Source organism: Rhinolophus hipposideros (assembly GCF_964194185.1).
Source record: "Rhinolophus hipposideros genome assembly, chromosome: 15".
Lineage (NCBI taxonomy): Eukaryota > Metazoa > Chordata > Mammalia > Chiroptera > Rhinolophidae > Rhinolophus > Rhinolophus hipposideros.
Window position 1 is genome coordinate 47,639,295 of NC_138061.1, and position 17,496 is coordinate 47,656,790.

The following is a 17,496-nucleotide window of genomic DNA, read 5'->3' on the forward strand; positions in this document are numbered from 1 at the left end:
AGACTTTACATCATTAGAATGTTACTTTATAATAGCGGAAAATGACAACTTAAATTGCTTTAAACTGGCTAAATAAATTATGGTGCATCCCCTGAATCTGATACTATGACAGCCATTTTCAAGCCTGTTCTCAGATAAGGAGGTGGGAAATTGCTCAGATGTATAAAGTAGGACAAAAGCAGGAACGAAAACCACCTATAAAGGACAAACTCATTTTGCATATTATGAGAACAAAGACATTGTTTAATGATATCCAGGAAAAATAGATAGAGAGGAAATATGTTAAAATATTAACAGCGTTATCCCCAGTATTGGGATTGTGAAAAGTTTTAATTTTCCCATATTTATTTTTCTAGATTTCCTAAAATTTCTATAATTTAATGTGTATATAACACTTTTGGAATCATTAAAAAAATTAACAAATAAATGTTATTTTGAAGGGGAGGGAAAACAAACAATGACCTTTATGGGTAAGTACAGTGATTTGGGGCCAGTCCTTTGGAGTTAGCTCCCAGGCTGCTGTTGTGGGACCCGCTTCATCCCGTCGCCTGACTTTGTCCCCCGCAGTGACCGATTAGCGCTGCTCCAGGTCCGGGCCATCCTTCAGCAGTTGGGCCTGAATAGCACCTGTGACGACAGTATCCTCGTCAAGACCGTGTGCGGGGTGGTGTCCAAGAGGGCCGCGCAGCTGTGTGGCGCAGGCATGGCTGCCGTGGTGGATAAGATCCGAGAGAACAGAGGGCTGGACCATCTCAACGTGACAGTGGGGGTGGATGGAACACTCTACAAGCTTCATCCACAGTGAGTGGGGCTTCCAGTTGGGAAGGGCAGAGCTTCTGGGGCTGGCGAGTTCCCTTGATGGATATGGGACATCAGGATGTGACTCCCATCAGGAAAATTCCTCACCAGGACACAGCCAACCTGAAGGCTGTGTGGTCAGGAACTGGGGCTGGTCTGGGATGAGGTAATGAGCCGCTCTGAACTTTAAGTGGGATCCTCGGGGAGGCAGAAAAGTGGCTTCACTTGGTCAGCTCACACCAATGGCGTGCCGCATCCTCTCGCCGCTCCTCTTGGGCTCCACTTAGGTCAGGCAGAGTCCAGGTGGGGACTAGGAAAGGAGGTACAAATGGGCGTGGTTAGCTGCAGCCTGGCTAGAAGGCTATGTTTGGTAAGTGGGGAGAGGGAGTGAAAGGAGGAGAGGAAGGTTCATTGTCTTGTTCGCCTGCTAAGTCTTAGCTTGTCAAGAGACATGGAAAGCAGGAGCAGTTTTGGCCCTGGGTTTGTAGCAGGGAGTGGGGCGGGGCGTGATCTCCTTTTGGTTATGGTCGGGGAGGATGTGTGGCCCCATCTGCTCTTTGATCCACCGCATGCCCCCAAAGCTTGGCTCTTAGGAATAGAATGACCATATTATTTATTGTCTAAACTCAGGGGTATTTTTGCCAGTGAAGAAAATGCTATTGATAATTATACTGGAACCATGCCAGTAAACTAGGCCGTAATGTCATCCTACTGAAAAGCAACCTCACGCAACTCAGTGTAGGCATTACCTGCTGGCCAGAGCCTGGGATGGACCCATCTGTCTTGCTCCATCCCCACCTCTGTCTCTCCACATTAATAGCTGCCCTCTTCCTCACCTAAGGCAGCTCACAGGCGTGGTTTAGAGCTAAGCTTTGGAACCATACACACTTGGATTTCATCCTGGCATGACCATTGAGAAGCTGTCCTCCATTGCTTAATCTTTGCCACATCTCCTTGTCCTCCTGGGACAGTAGCCACTGACAAAGCTGGAAGTTACGTCTATAAAGTGTGGGGCACCTGGGGGGGTGTCCCACAAAAGGCAGTCGTATTACCTCTAAAAGCCTCATTGCCCTGAGAACCCTCAGCCCAGCCCTGTCTCATTTTTAACACAAAATGCAAGAACCTAGAGTCACCTCTCATACAAAGATTATCCTTCACTGGAGGGGGGCCTCCCGTTCTTGGCTTCAGGTGGAATAGATGGTGATGGGCTGGGGGTCTCAGAGGACTGCAGCTGCGGCTAGATGACATTCGTGCCCATGCAGTCTGCTGAACTGACCCAGTGCTGGACCAGCCTGGGCCTGTCTCAGTCCACGCTTGGGCCCTCACAACCCTCGTGGTTTGCGGTCCCCTAGGGGCGTCAGGCTTTGAGGATGGGTGTGTCTGAGTGTGTTAATCATGCTTTGGCCCTTGTAAGCTACACAGAGTAGTTTCTGGATTCTCAGCTGAAAATGGTGATAATAAGGTTGGCTCGAAATCTACCTTCCTGCCCACCATTCTAAGCAGCCCCCTCACATCTTGTTTACCCGCTCATTGTTAGGGTCCTTTCGTGTTTTCAGGTAGGTCCACTGTCTCTTCTCATCTCCCCCTACCGACCCTTCTCTTGTCTTGTCTTTTTTAGCTTCTCCAGAATCATGCACCAAACCGTGAAGGAACTGTCACCAAAGTGTAATGTGTCCTTTCTGCTGTCGGAAGACGGAAGTGGCAAGGGGGCTGCCCTCATCACGGCAGTGGGCGTACGGCTCCGAGAAGAAACGAGCAGCTAAGAGCCCTGGCCCCCCAGCCTGCTGCCCTTCTAGTACTTACTTCTTTCTTTAAGCGGCGACCCCACCCCATTCTTCCAGCGAGAGCTGTGCTGGGAGAGGCCAGCACTAGCCCGCCACTGCCACAGCGGGGGAGGAAAACAAAAGCCAACTCATGGCACATAACTTAGGGTACAAAATAGTGTGTGCTGTTGACAATATCTCTTATCCACATCCCTCTGCACCTGCCCTGCCACTCTGCATGATTTGATTTCAACCTGATCGTACCTTCCCCACACGTGAAGTTTAGTGGCATCCATTTCTGACTTACGCATTCGACCCACAGTTATTTATTGGCCTGAGATGAAAAGTCACACCGTCTGACAGGCCTCAGGCGCCTCCGCAGCCCATCCTTGGGGACGCACTCCCTGTGTGAAATGTATTATCACCAGCAGACACTGCCGGGTCTCCTCCCAGGGATGCGTCCGCCACTCCCCCCCCCCCCCCCCGCCCCGTCCCAGCAGCCACTGCTGTCTGGTGTCCTAAGGTTCCCGTCTGGGCGTGTCATTGCCACTGGATTGTGTATCTGTGGACCTGGTCATAGCCACATTGTGACTGTCCTGAATTCTGTCTCTCTCTGCAGGGAGGGGGCAGTCCTGTCTCCATTTGCGTAAAAGGAACCCACCCACAAACAGTGCCCTCATTGGAATTCCCCATCGCTTCTGTGAGCCATGTTGTATGACCTAGTAAACTTTGTACCAATTCAAAGACCTGAGTGATGCTTACTGGCTGGGGAGGACATCTGGGAATGTGGCGAAAACCAAACAATGGGTAAAGGGGAGAGTTCACATGAAGATTGTGTCCTTCAGCCCCAGCCTTTGGCATGGGGCCTTCTGATCTCTCCCTGCAGAGTGTCACCAAGGTAGCTTCGCTCCTTGTCTTTTCCAGCACCTGCCCTGCAGGTTCCCTGCTCTAGCTGCAGGGTCCTACCTTGGGGAGAGGCTCCTGCAGCCCCCACCCCAGCACCTTTAAGGCAAAGGGATGTCCTCTGTCCTCCAACAGCCTGAGCTCCTCACTTGGAGTTGGAACAAAGAAAAGGTCAGCTTGGCTGCCAGGGGCCGTTTGGGTGTAACAAGAGGACACAGCAACATTGGCCTCCCCTGCCATCCCCAGGCAGTTTGTGGTCATCCTGTCCACTCCAAGACAATGGATGAAATAGACCCCCTGCCCTAACACAGATGAAGTCTTGCAGCAGCCCCGGGTAGCAGGGTTGTTGCATTCCCCCCCATCTTAAATTGACCCCCTTCTATAGGAAACAGGCCCTTGTCGGAGCCTTGCGTCCCTACCCCACCTCAAGGTTGCTGTTCCACCATTTTGGATTCACCCTCAGACCATTGGCGGATCCCACATCAGTCCACATTCTGGTCCTTTGTGATTGAGGTGCCACGGGAGTCTCCCAAGCCGTGACTACAGCTCTAGGTGGCTTCCCCCAGGACTGACCGCATGCTCACTCGGTTTGGCGAGACCAGAGTCCCTTTATTTGGCACTGTTGGTGCCCATGGCACAGTGATCTTTGTGGAGAGTACAGATAACATTAAACTCTATGGATGTGCAATTATAGTGTAACGGTTCTGGAGGGACCCTGGGGCATGGAGGGTGAGTCGGCAAACGGAACGATGAGACTGGAGCTTTCTGGGAATCAAGACAGTTGGTATTGTCTGCCTGCCTCCTTCTTGCGGTGGAAATGAGGGTGAGAGTTGTGTTGCTGCCTGGCGGAGGCATTCGTGTAAAATAGCTGGCATGGTAGTAAACATCGTGGCTGTTGACTAGTGAGTACTTAATCCGCGTTTGGCCTGGTAGTTTATAGGCATCCCTTCTGTCATTGTAATAGCATCTCTGTGAGGTAGAGGCAGAGGGTCAGGACGACTTGTCTGAGGCAACACACAGCTGAGGTGCCTTTTGACTCCTTTTTTTTCAATTCTTCCATCCCTTTGACCCTTAACCAGCATCTACCCTGGGCTGGAGCTTGAGTTCTTAGACGTTGAGGCAGAGAAGCCCTGGATTTACTCACAGGCTTTGCCAAATAAGCTTTTCCCTTATGTCCTCTAACCTGATAATGAATCAGTGTCATTGTTGGGTGCTGCCCACAGGTGTGTTTGGTTTGGTTTACCCAACACTGATGAAAATGTGAACAAAATTTTTTAAGTCTAGAAATCTCACAAATTTGGACTTTTAGCTTCGCTTGATTTAGAAGATGCGGCCACAATGGGCTCCCGTTACCAGATAGCAACATTTGTACAGAGCCGGTAAGCGACTATCCCTTTGGAAGCCTTTACCCTTGAGTTTGCCGCAGTCTCCACCATTCCGTATTATCCCAACATTGGAAGCCAGTTGCCATTTATCACCGTATTTGCCGTTTTTCTTTTATACTGGATCCTACTGACTCATTACATTGTTGCCCCAAGAAGGCATCTGAACTTGCCACTCCTGGATTAGATAAGTGTTAGTGCACAGTGTCTTCTTTGACTCTCACTTCTCGTAAAGCACTGTCTAAGAGGGAAGGCGGGGTCCTTTTAGAGTCAGCATCCACGGTAGTGTTCCTCGCCCCATCTTGTTTTTCCTTTGATGTATCGAAGGGTGACACGTGGGCCAAACTTGCAGATCTGGTCCTCCTAAGCGGCTACCGCTCAAAGGGTGCTAAGCCTCACCCTGCAGCCACGCATAAGGCTTCAGAGTTCAGTAGATGCTCCATCTGGGAGACCCCCAGTCTGCCCGTTGGTAGCCTCAGAGGAGGCCACATCCCCATTCATGAATAAAGTCTCTTTAGTGTGACACCTGTTGACTATCCTGGAGAGGGACGGAGTGTGAGTCAGCTCAATCTTATCCTCCTCGGTCGGTGTGACCCAAGGGCAGCAGCGAAAAGCTACCCGGAATCCAGAGCGAAACCTGGGGGTGGGAGGACCATGGAGCAGTGAGGGGGACAGTTACAGGAGCTGTCCTGTGGCTGCCCCCACTTCCATGAGCCCATCTCCCCTTCAGAGGAAAGTCAATGCCTCACTCCTAAGAGCCTACAATTGCTCAGAGTCCCTGGAGAGACACGTTCTTAAGTAGATTTGATTTTTGTAAATAGAAGTAATCTGGAGCTAAGTCTAGTGACTGAAGTGTGTGAAGTGGAATTAGACAATTTGCTATTACAAACAGACAAACAGAAAGAAATCAAGTACAATTATACGGAAACAACAGCTTTTCTTGTTTGACTTGTTAATTGGCTTTTAAAGGAATATTCAGAGAGGAGACTTAAAAAATTGGGGCTGTGGCCATGTTGGGTGGAATTAGCGGACTTTGAAAGTGGAACTACTAAGTTTTGGTACATGTGCTTAAAAAGTAAATAACTCTCCCCATGGCAGCACTGTGATGTAATTAGAGATACAAATGCGAATTAGAGATAAGAGGAAGCAGACAGGGAGTAGAGGAAACGGGCTGGCAGAAAGCAAACACTGGCCTGTCAGAGAGAAGCGGAAAGAAATGAGATCCCGTGACAGCTCACGGGAAGAACTGTATTGTCTGTCCCCAGGAGCTGCCTGATTTTGTTCCCTGCCTTGTTCCTCTGCAAGAGTCCACCGTGTGGTCCAGCAAATGCCCTTATTCCAGGAGCTTACTGGCTTCTGCCCCTTACACTCCCCATCTTCCTCCCCTCCCCTCCCATGCCCCTCCCTCACATCCCCGTCTCAGTTCCTGACAGCTGACAAGTTTGTCCTTTCAGTTGTTCAGATCAAGGACCTGGGAGCCACCCTTGCCTTCCTTTCTCATGTCACCTCCTCCATCCAATTCTGTTGGCTTTGCCTGAGTACTATCCAGACTCTGACCACTTCTTCCCCCAGCGTAAAACACCATCTCTCTCCTGGATTACTGCAATCACCTGACCGTCTGCCTGCTTCTCCCCTTGCCTCACCGGTCCAGTTCCAACACAGCTTCCTGACTGATTCTTTCAAAAGGGACACCAGAGCAAGTGTCTCCGTGGCTCAGAGCCCCACAGGGTTTCCCATGTCAGAGTCCCTGCCCGAGTCCTTTCCTTGACTCCAAAGCCCTTGCCTTGGCTGATCCCTCCACCTGGACCTCTTCCCCAGACAGGGCCCACTCAATCCTCAAGTCTCTGCTCAAAAGACTCCTCAGTCAGGCCCACCCTGACCATCGTGTTAAACTGTACCCCTATGCCCACTACTTCCCCCATCCTTCCTGTCTTCTCTCACCCGGGGCTCGTTTTTTCTTGTTTCCATAGGACTTAACACACTATGTGACTCACGTACTCACTATGCTTATTGTCTGTCCCCCTCACTAGAATGTCAGCTCCCCGAGATAAGGAGCCTTGTTCCCAGTCCCTGGTATCTTCCAAATGCCTGGACCAGTGCTGGGCACACATGGCCCATAGATGAACATTTTCTCAATGAAGATTCCTGCCAGAAGCATCTGTCCCTCTTTCGAGCTAGCGTCATCCAATACTGAATGATTCAGAAGTTATTTCAGGAACTTGCATGTCTTCCAGGGACTGTCCTTGGGTTGTATGGGAGTGACCAACACACAGACACTGAGGGCTGGGGGCCCCTCCATCACGTGACAGTCCCTGTTTCCCAAGTGCTCACTTTTATTACGTTGGTGCAAAAGTAATGGCAGTTTTTGCACTTGTTTAACCCTTTAAACTGCAGATACTTTTGCACCAAACTAATACAAGCTGCATGCAAGAGAAATGGGTGACATGGGGCTAAGATAACAAGCCTTGGAGACATGGAATGCTGGCTCCATTGCTTGCTGTATGAGTTTGAGAGAGACCTCCTTTCTGAGAGTCAGTTTCCTCATTTGTAAAATGGGTAATTAGGTATCTAATTACCTCGCAGGAGATGGGGGAGAGTTCTGGCACCCATTAAACACTCAAAAAAAATTAGTTTTTTCATTTCCTTCTGGCCTGCCCCAGATAGGTGAGATGTCTGAACAACAAAGACCCTAGTGGCGTCATGAGTGGCCTGGACAGGTGGGCAGAGAGGTGACAAAAGGCACGGACAAAGAGGCCCAGGGCCAACCTCACCCCTCTCACACTCTCGTTGAGGCCAGGACTTAGTGTCCACCTCCCACCTCTGACCTGGCCCCACCTTCAGGGTTTTCTGGCTGAACGGCCTGCTCTTCAAGCAGGATTCCTGGGTGCCGGGGTTCCTGCCTGGCCCAGCACCTCTCACCTCTCCAAGTGCCCCAGAACCAATGCCAGCCCCTCTCGGACTCCGCTTACCCAGAAGTACAAAAGTGGGGAGAACAGATGGTGTCTGAGGAAAGAGTGAGATCTTCACTCCTTCCTCCCTGGCTGTCTCTGCCAAGATCACTACCCAGCTGTCCTGAAAGCCCCTTGAGGGCAGGAAATGTACTGCGATTGTCCCGGGGGCAGCCTGCGCCCCCTCCAGGCTTGGCCCTGGGTCTCTGATTGAGTGCTTCATACTGCTGGGCTTGGTGCTGTTCACCTCACCCAAGGAAAGTCCTTGGTTTTTCCTCGTTCATTGCAGGAAGCTCTGAAAAATTCAGGACAGAGGAAGTCCCTCCCTCCTTAATCTGGCTCCTTCTTTCCTTCCTTCCTCTCTTTCTGTCTTCTTTCTGCCTCTCTCTGATTTTGCCCCTCCCTCCCCCTTTCTTTCTCTCCCTTCATTCTTCTCCTTGTCCCAGGTGTAGCCCCCAGAAGAGAGAGCAGGAGCGGACAGACGGTGAGAGCCATGGCCTGGGCAGCTGGACAAGGCTTTGGGGAGGCGGTGGGGCTCAAGCTAGACCAGGACCAGGGGGAGCATTGTGCTGTGGGCTCACTGTGAGGATGGCAATCCCATGTAGGGATGGGTGGGCACGAGGGCCAGGCTCCAGCTGCACAGGGCATGGCTCTCACCGCCTTGGGCCCTGCGGGCTGAGGAGGGGCCAGGATGAGGGCTCACCTGCGGTTGAGGCAGCAGTAGATGATGGGATTGTACATGGTGGAGCTCATGGCCAGCCAGAAGATCGCCAGGTAGACCTGCTGGATGAACTTGTGGCAGTAGATGTCCTCCTGGAAGCTGCCCAGGATGAAGTAGAGGTGGTAGGGCAGCCAGCAGATGGCAAATGTCACCACAACCAGCACCATGGCCTTCACAAACTGGTCCGGGAGAGGCTCAGGTCACTGCTTAGCCTGGAAGCCCCAAGCCCCAATCCTCCCAAGGACGGGGGTGGGGTGCCCCACTTGCCAGCCTGGGGAGCCCTATGGTCTCAGTCCCCTGGAGCTTCCTTTGCCCAGACACTCCTGGGCCCTCCACCTCGGGGCTCTTGCTCAGCCTGGTCCCTCTGCCCACACGGCTGTCCTTCCTTTGAAGTCCTCACTCTTTGAAGCCCAAATCACTGGCCACCTCCTCTGAAAGGTATCCTGGATCCCTTCACTCAGAGCAGCTCCTTTCCCTGGAGAGTGGATGAGCTCTCGTTCCTAATCCATCCTTTAGGGAGACCCTATGCCAATTATGGCTTCCCAGGCCCTCCTCTTCCTGGGATGTGTGTCTACCACAGACCTTCTATCCATAGGTAGTGAGGCTCCAACCGGGGACCCCAACCTCTGCTCAGGGCCCAGCAACCTGACCTTTCCCACCTCACGGTTGGTTTCTGCAGGTGCCCTTGAGCATGGCCCAGTACCCCATGAGGGATGGCAAATGGAAACAAGCTCTCCATGAGGAGGGACACCCAGATTGTGTCTTATTTCCAACTACCTCCCTGAACCGCCCTGTGAAAAATGTCAAGTAATAGAGCCCAGACTTTGACCTGCTACATCGTGATGTGATTACCCCATCACCTCCCTTGCTCGCTTACAGGAAGCAGGCACAGCAAAGATAAGCTTTGTCTGGGAGAGAGTGGAGGAGGTCTGGAGCATTGCTGTATGAGGACCCTTGGGGGCCCTGAATGGCAAGGAGGAGGGGGGACACTGGCACTTCCTGTTGGAAATGGAAGACAGACGATGTAGCTGGACTGCAACCCATTCTCCATGATTTCTAAGTTCTTCAGTCCCAGCATTTGAGTATTCTTATGTTAATCTACCAAAGAGCCTCCTGTAGTTCCACGGGACTTCTTAATTCAACATTCTGATTACTCAAAAAGCCTAACATTTTCAGATTCTATCATGCTCAGATTCTTGGAAGTATCTGAAATTCCGTAGGGATTTAGGATTCCCCGGTTTTCCTAACATTCTGGGAGGTTCCTTTAACTTCGTATTGGGCCAAAGACCAAAAGGCAAATTGGCCTGCTGGGGAAGAACGAATTCAGGCTCTGGCCAAGAACCAGACCGTGCAAGTTACCGGTGCATTCTGCGCACTGCGGCGCCGCCTTGAGGGCGGGCCTTGAGCCTGAAAAAGCGGCTCCGGAGGCGGGGCCAGGCCTCGGGCCCCGCCCCGCCCGGCCCGGCCCCGTCCCGTCCCCGGTGCCCACCTTTTTCTTGGCTTGCAGGTAATGCGTGTTGGCACCGTGCGCATGGTACCCGGGGATCGTGCGTCTCCAGAGCGTGTGGCCGATGACGCTGTAGGCGACGAACAGCACCGTGAGAGGTAGGAAATAGATGAGGGCGATCAATGTAAGGTGGTACCTGGAAGGAGAGCCAGGGGCCTGGATTCGGGTGGTCCGGGGGCGACTCCGGCATTCACCAGCGCTCAGTCCCCGGGATCCCGCGGGTGTCCCTGAGTTGCCCCCGGCGGCCACCCTGGGCCGCCTCCCGAGGTCTTGGTTTGATTTAAAGAAAATAAATAAAGGCAACATTAGTTAGCACATATGCCCCAAAAGAGCTATCCCCGCAGCATTTGCCCTGCGTCTTTCCGGGTGATAGACAAGTACCAAACAAGGAAATAAATAGGAACGAAAAGGTAACCAAGTAACACATTTGTTTAAAATTTAAAATCCCATCAAGCACAAAGGAAGAAGTAAAATTCCTTATCCACCCCCACCACTACGAACAATTAGGAATATTTTCTTCCAGAATCATATGTGTGTATATGTGTTGCCGGAATCAGGGTTGGAACTCACCATCCCCAGAGAGAGGATGCTCGGTACCCTAAGTCCTTTTTTTTTTTTTTTTTTGCATTATGTATTCCAGTTTATTGAAAATCAATTAAGTCCCGGTACCCTAGGTTCTTTACTGGTTCCCCTCTCTGAGAGAAGAGGCCTGTATTAAAGTGGAGAAACACCGCCCCCAGCGGCCAGTCACGAAATAGTCGGCTCTCCGCCCCTCCCTGAGCCGGAAACGCCAGCGCTTACCTACGCGATATCGCCCTGGAGCAGTGAGCCCGTCTGAGAAGATGGGGTACAGGGTAGAGTTATAGACCCCGGACAGGGCCTGCCCTCGAAACTCAATCCCCAGGAACAAACTTCTCAGAGAGAATGGCGCTTTGCCCTCTTCTGGCTAATGCTCAAGACCGATGGCGACCAGGTAGGGGCAGGCGTTGGGGGAGGGGTGTTAGAGGAGGCGGGGTGGGGGTTGTGTTGCCATGGTGAGCTGGCAGACCTCGGCTCAGAGCAGGCACATCCTCATGCTTGGGGCAGCTGGGTCTTTGTTGGACTAAACCTGCCAGTTTTGTTTTGCTTGTTTAAAACAAATTTAAACTTCCACCTATTTAAACTACCACATACTGGGGCGCCGGTTATGTGACAGGCCTGGTCCTGGGGGCTTATGTACTTTTTCTCATGTATGTTCACAACAACCCTGAGCAAGGTTCTTTTACTAATAACCCCTATTTGAGAGAGAAGGAGCCAATGGGTCAGACAGGTTAAGTGACTACGAGGGGTCTTCCAGCCCGCAGTGGACAGAGCAGGGTTCCACTCCTACTACTGACTCCAAAACCTCAACCAGTTCTTTATCCACTACTAATCGACCATGCCATGTTTGGGAATCAGAAAGCCACGCCTTGAGAACTAGGCAAATTGAGGCCCAGAAAGGGAAAGGAGGTACCGGGGGTCACAGTGGCTGGACCATGTCTGAGCTCTTCTATCTGCTCCCCCCATCACCCAGCTGGTGATTAGCACCTCAGCGCGAGGCCGGCACCAGGTAGCCTCCTAAAACATACAGGCTTCGTCACCTGCCCTTTCCTTCTGTCTCACTACCCTGAATTGTCAGTGCCCTCTGCAAAACACACCTGTACAACATTCCCGAACACGTACTTGTGTGCACACACATGCACAAATATACCCACATACTTGCGTGTCCATGCACGTGCACAGACATAATGGGTGCAGCGTGCTTGCCCACGCAGCGTCACATGCACATACGCTGCTTTAAGGATACACACATCCTGACTTAAGGAGCAGAGCAGGGAGGAGGTTGGGCTCGAAAGCAGGGCTGTCTGTATTTAACTCCTCGCTTCAAATTTAACTCCTCGCTCACCACCTACGAGCTGTGTGGGTTTGGACACATTCCTTAGTTTTTACGTGCCTCAGTTTTCTCATCCGAAAAATGGGAAGAATATTAATACATACCCCAAACTCTTAGGAGAATTAAATGGGTTCATATATGTAATGTGCTTAGAACAAGCCTGATATCTAGTAAATGCTGTTACTTTTAGTATATACGTGTACTCACATAATCCCAAGTACACTCACAGACACATGTGCACACCCACGTGCACACACTACACGTGTACATGTATGTATGTGTAAGCATGCACACACACACACTCTCAGCTGTATGTGTGTACACCCGCGCACACACACACACACACACACACACACACACACACACACACCATGCTCCCCTCCAGGCCTTACAAAAGGAGCATCTTGCCACCGTTGTCTTCGGGCCAGGCCACCACACACTTGGTGGCTCCCTGATCCGTGATGATGGTGGAGTAGAAGCACTGGGGGAAGGCGAGGGCCAGGGCCACCAGCCAGATGCCAGCAATGACTGCCCTGGTGCCGGGAGCTGAGAGCCGTGGCTGGAAGGGGTGTACGATGGCCATGTACCTGCAAGCAGAGGGCAGTGTGAGCAGTGGGTGCCGTCCCCGTCAGATCAGCCCCAATCCCCTTCTCCTCCACTACAAGACCATTTCCTCTAGCTCCATTTTCTACAATGCTGCTGTGACCTCCAGAGAGCCAGCTGGGCTGGTGACTCTCCCACAGCCACACCACGAGTGCCCCAAACCCCAGCCCAGGCCCCATCTCATGGCTCCGCGCTGAGCATGGCCGTGCTCTCAGACGGCCACAAGAGAGCGCTCTGCTACGCTGGGAGTCCATCTGCGAGTTTGTCTGCAGCTCAGCGCTGCCGAACCCCTCAGCCCAAGGCCCGTCCCTCTTCTGCTCCGAAACCTTAGCAGTGCCCCACAGTCTCCTGGACGAAGCCCAAAGCAGCGCTGCCCACCCGCGTTCTGCCACAGGCTGGAAATGCTCTACATATGCACTGTCCTGTTCAGTAGCCACTAATCACTTGTGGCCAATATGACTGAGGTACTGAAATTTAAATTTTAATGAATTAGAATTTAAATAGGCACATATGGCTATGGCTACATTATTGGACCATAGTGCAGGCCCAAACCTTTAAGCGCGGCATGCAGTGCCCTGTGAACATGCACAGTGCATTTTCCAATGTCCTGTGTCACTGCTTCCCGCACCTTCCCTGGCTCCCGCTGGTCGTGGAACAGCCCTATGTGCGTGACCCTCTGTGGGCACAATACACAGCATTACAAAGACAATCAGTTATACAGAAACACCGTTATAAAAATGTAAAATAAATTTGGGACGTAGTAACGTATTCACTTCTTTATCACCCCACTGAACAACCAGATCTAGCAGCAGATCTGGAAACTATGGTAATTTTGTCGCGCTGTGTGTAGGTGATACTCTGAGATTTCTGCACAACAGAGGTATCTGTGATTTCTATTGATGACAGTCCCAGGCACTGCTGGAGTCCCAGCAAACTGTGGTGTGCTGCCCCCTGCCTTTGTCGTTGTGATTTCCTTCCCCTCCAGGTTCATGACCCCTCATGTTTCTGCCCACAGTCTGTGGTCACAGGTTGTGCACGTCTGGGCTAGAGGATTGTTGACCCTCTCTCTCCCCACCCTGTGACATTGACCTTCTCCTGTGGGCCCTGGGCCAGCTCTACCCGTCAGCAGCCTGGACGAGAGGAATGGGCCATTTTCCTCAAAGTTCTTGAGCACCCCGCACCCCCATAGATGATGCAGGCGATCAGAGGGCTAACTTGGGGGCTTAGGTACCCTTGCTGTTTCAGGAGCTGGGGTGGGAAAGGAGCTTTTCTTCTCATGCTGTTGGTAGAGGGGCAGGCTGGGACTTTGGCTTCAGACTGATCTGGATTTGAATCTTGACTCTACTGTTTTTCAGCCGTAGAGTCTTGAGCAAACCACCTAAGCTCTCTGGGTTCCGTTTCCTCCTCAGGGAAGTAGGGTGATAGTAATTTGTGCCATCGGGGTTGTTGTGCAAAGGAAATGAGGTGCTTTAGAAGTGCCTGCAGGCAGCCGGGGCTTGGGACTTGAGAACCTCATTATTCCTATTGATTTATTTCCTTGAAATTGACCAGAAACGGCTTTGGTCCTAAATGACCCCTGGGTCTTCCATCCTGGAATAAGGCCAGAACACTAGGATGTGTTCTCCCATTTTTATTTAGCACTTGCCCTGAGCAGAGAAGTTCATATCTTGAGGTCTTAGGCGTTACGTGAGGGGCAACTGTGGGAGCATTTCCACCCTGTCTCGGTGACTCGAGCTCACCAGGCATTCTCCTGCCATAGGTATTTGCTGCCGCTGCGCCTCTGCCTGGAACCTTCTTTCCTCAGAGCCCAAGGAACACACTCTCTCACCTCCTTCCTATCTTTGCTTAAATCCCACCCTCTCAATAAGGCCAATCCTGACACCCTAACGCTACAACCTACCCCCACTCCAACACATGCACCTAGCACCCCATATCTCCTTTCCCCTTCCTAGTGTTTTCCCATAGCACTCATAACCTCAAAATACAATATATAATTTATTTCTGCATGTGTTTGTTATTCACCAGGGCAGGCGTCTTTATCTGTTTTTCCCTCAATGCCCAGAACCGTATCTGTACATAGGAGGCACTGCACATATGAATGAAGGAAGAAATGAACATATCTCCACTATTCCCACCCTGACCTGAGCCACCATCCTCCCTCACCTGGATTACCATTCAGCAGCCTCCTGCCTGGTCCCCTGGCTCCCACCCGGCCCTCTACAGTCCATTCCCCCATCTCCCACCCCCTTTAAAAAGGAAGTTTTTATGAGGCTATGATTTCAGGACTATTCATGCGTATTCCTCAGTGTCTGAAACAGAGGAAGCCGTCAAATATTTGCTGAGTGAAGGAAAGGAACTCTGGACTTTCAGAAATATCCAGGCGGTTTGAAGGTGCTTTTGGTTGTGGGGTGTGTGTGTGTGTCTGGGTTCTGGGCACCTGGCCCTGCCTCTCACTTGCTCAAGGTAATCTTGCCCATCTCTCAAGCCTCAGTTTCCCTAGATACAAAATTAGAACATTGACCTAGATGAATGTTTTTCAAGCTTTCTTTTCATTTTTAATCAGTAGAAATAAATTTTTCAAATAAAATCGTTTTGGGGAAACTCCATAGTAAAATAGCCAAGAGCAGAGAAGTGAGCTGCTGTGGATGAGAGGTTGCTTGGGCGATTGGGTTGGGATGGAGACTGTGGCGGGACCTCTCCAGACAAGGATTCTGTGCCTCCGTGGGTTCCAGGCCCCTGCCCCACACCTCCCACACACGCCTGGTGTCTTCAGTGTCCCTTTTTGTCCCTTGGGGACACACAGTTGCCTTCCACACCCACACCAGGCCCTGCCTGCCTTAACTAGCTTTAAAAGGACTCCATATCTGCTCACCAATCATTCCCCGAGCCAAGCCTTTTCAGCAGAAGTCACAGCCTGCAGCCCCTGCCAGCAGCGTTAGGAAACTAACTGGCCCTTTCATAATTATATGATAACTGCGTGCAATATTAAATGTTCCCCTCAGACAGTCTGTCTAGGAATAGGAAGATCATGTAAGCAATTTCCTTGTAGTAAAAGCAAAACGCCACCACAGAGTTCAACTGCAGAAAAGAGCATTCCAGAAGAGCTGTAAAACATTGTCATGCTTTCCCTACCGCTGGAACAACCTTCTGGAGCAGAGTTCTCCCCGTGTGTCACCTTAACCGTACCTGCTTCGGTTGCCTTCCTAATGCATAGTTTTGGATTGTGATCAAGTTGGGAGGAAATCCCCTGGGTTCTCCCCTCAACTTGCTGTGTGACTGTGAGTACGTCACCGGCCCTGTCTGAGCCCCAGCAAAGCGAGCCGGTCCCCCCAGCTTCTCCCTGTCCCCTCTTGCCTGTCGGCGGCGATGGCAGTCATGGAGTAGATGCTGACGAACATGGCTGTGACAGGGAAAAGGTTCTGGAAGTAGCAGAAGGCACGGCCGAAGTACCAGATGTTGTGGCTGGCGTAGATGAAGTTGAAGACGGCGTTGAAGGCAGCCATGCAGAGGTCGGCCAGGGCCAGGTTGACGATGAAGTAGTTGGTGACGGTGCGCATCCTTGGGTGAGCCAGGATGATCCAGATGACAGTGGCGTTGCCCATCACAGCCACCAGCACGAGGGCCAGGTATGCGGCAGCCCACAGTGCCAGCTGCCAGCCAGGCATGGAGAAGGCCGTGAGGCCCGTGGTATTGCTCTCAAGGCCAGAGGAGATGTTGGCATCAGTCACAATGGCACAGGCCCCCATGGCTGCCTCTGGGTCTGGGACGGGGGGTCTGGCTCCTCTGCTCCTGCTGGGCCCTGGTGCCCTGCCCGAGTAGGTGATGGAAGAGAAGTCCTCTGGGGCGTGAGTATGTGGGGGAGAGAGGAGTAGGTGCAAAGCCAGGTGCGTAGGGGAGCTGGGGATCATTCCCAAGTCTCAAGCAGAGATGAGTCAGGCTGAGCAGAGAGCGGGGCCCAGGGCCATTGGCATTTCAGATTCCCATGCCCTGGCCAGACTTCTCCAATGTCACGTGAAAGTCTAGAATCCAAGACACCATGTCAGAACAGGAGACATCCTTGTACACCATCAGGCAACCCCTTCACTGCTGAAATGGAGAAACAAATTCCAAGGTAGGATGTGATGAGCCCAGGTCACTCAGTCAGGTGGTGACAAGCCAGGACGCAAACCCAGGTCCCTCCTAATTCTATTCAGGAAACATCTTGGATCAGATGAGTGCACAGTAGCAGTCTTTGGATTTAATGGGTCAGCTGCACGGCCCGGCTGTCTCTTCAGGCTTTGGGGTGCCCGCCGGGCTACCAGCCTTCAGAGCACTGCCTTCCCCGCTGCTCTCTCTTGTGGGGAGGGCGAGGGCCTTGGCAGAGGTGCTGCCTGCTCACTAGATGGGACTTTGGCTCCCGCCCCTCGCCCCACCCCTGCTTGGATGGCCCAGCCTTGTCTCTTGAGGAAAGATTTAGGACTGGCTGCCAGGCTGGGAGAGACCCAAGGGAAGTAGGGATGGCAGGGGCGGGGGCTGGGGTGGAGAGCACCGTCCTCGGTGGGGTGTTTACATTCAACCCGGGCCAGGAGTTACATCTAGAAAGTGATTCAGAACACACACTTGGGAGCCAGCCTAGGTGTGCGTCAGTCTCAGTGACTCCAGGCAAGTCCTTCACCTTTCTGAACTTCGCCTTCCCCGTCTGAAAAAAATAGGAAAACTAAGGTGTACATCTCGGTGGTATTTTGGGCAGGTCCTTGAATAATGTCGTTTCATTCCACGTTGTTTTGTTGTAATGATGATGAGGTCTCGTAGGCACTTAATGCTTGTTTCTATCAGTTACCTTACGATAAGGTTGGTCTTTTTACACATCATTTTGCTTAAAGTTGCAGAACCTATTGATGATGTTGAGTGAAAACTTACTTACTGTATTTGTGAGTTAATGAGATAATAAGATAAGGTACGTACCGTCTGTTTAGCACA

At 51.7% G+C, this 17,496-nt stretch overlaps 3 protein-coding genes across 4 annotated transcripts in view; 2 read left to right on the plus strand and 1 right to left on the minus strand.

Moving 5' to 3' along the window:
• Positions 1–5,771, plus strand: part of HK1 (hexokinase 1) — a 64,822-nt gene extending 59,051 nt beyond the window's left edge. The window contains exons 17-19 of one of the 2 annotated variants that reach the window (XM_081074819.1): positions 568–801; positions 2,417–2,593; positions 3,181–3,303. In XM_081074819.1, the coding sequence (XP_080930945.1) occupies positions 568–801; positions 2,417–2,561 (379 nt within the window). In that variant the 3' untranslated portion in view covers positions 2,562–2,593; positions 3,181–3,303. Of the gene's footprint in view, positions 1–567; positions 802–2,416 lie in introns of both variants that reach the window. The other variant, XM_081074818.1, reaches the window with a different exon arrangement.
• Positions 5,267–16,298, minus strand: TACR2 (tachykinin receptor 2; the record flags this gene model as incomplete). The annotated part of the gene is made up of 5 exons (XM_081074821.1): positions 15,892–16,298; positions 12,327–12,521; positions 10,005–10,158; positions 8,498–8,694; positions 5,267–5,483 (listed from the first exon to the last, which is right to left on the minus strand). The coding sequence occupies exons 1-5, from the start codon at positions 16,281–16,283 to the stop codon at positions 5,267–5,269; spliced, it is 1,155 nt and encodes a 384-aa protein (XP_080930947.1). The 5' UTR covers positions 16,284–16,298.
• Positions 10,830–17,496, plus strand: part of TSPAN15 (tetraspanin 15) — an 85,098-nt gene continuing 78,431 nt past the window's right edge. The window contains exon 1 of the mRNA XM_081074825.1: positions 10,830–10,995. Within this exon, the coding sequence (XP_080930951.1) occupies positions 10,972–10,995 (24 nt within the window). The 5' untranslated portion in view covers positions 10,830–10,971. The remainder of the gene's footprint in view (positions 10,996–17,496) is intronic.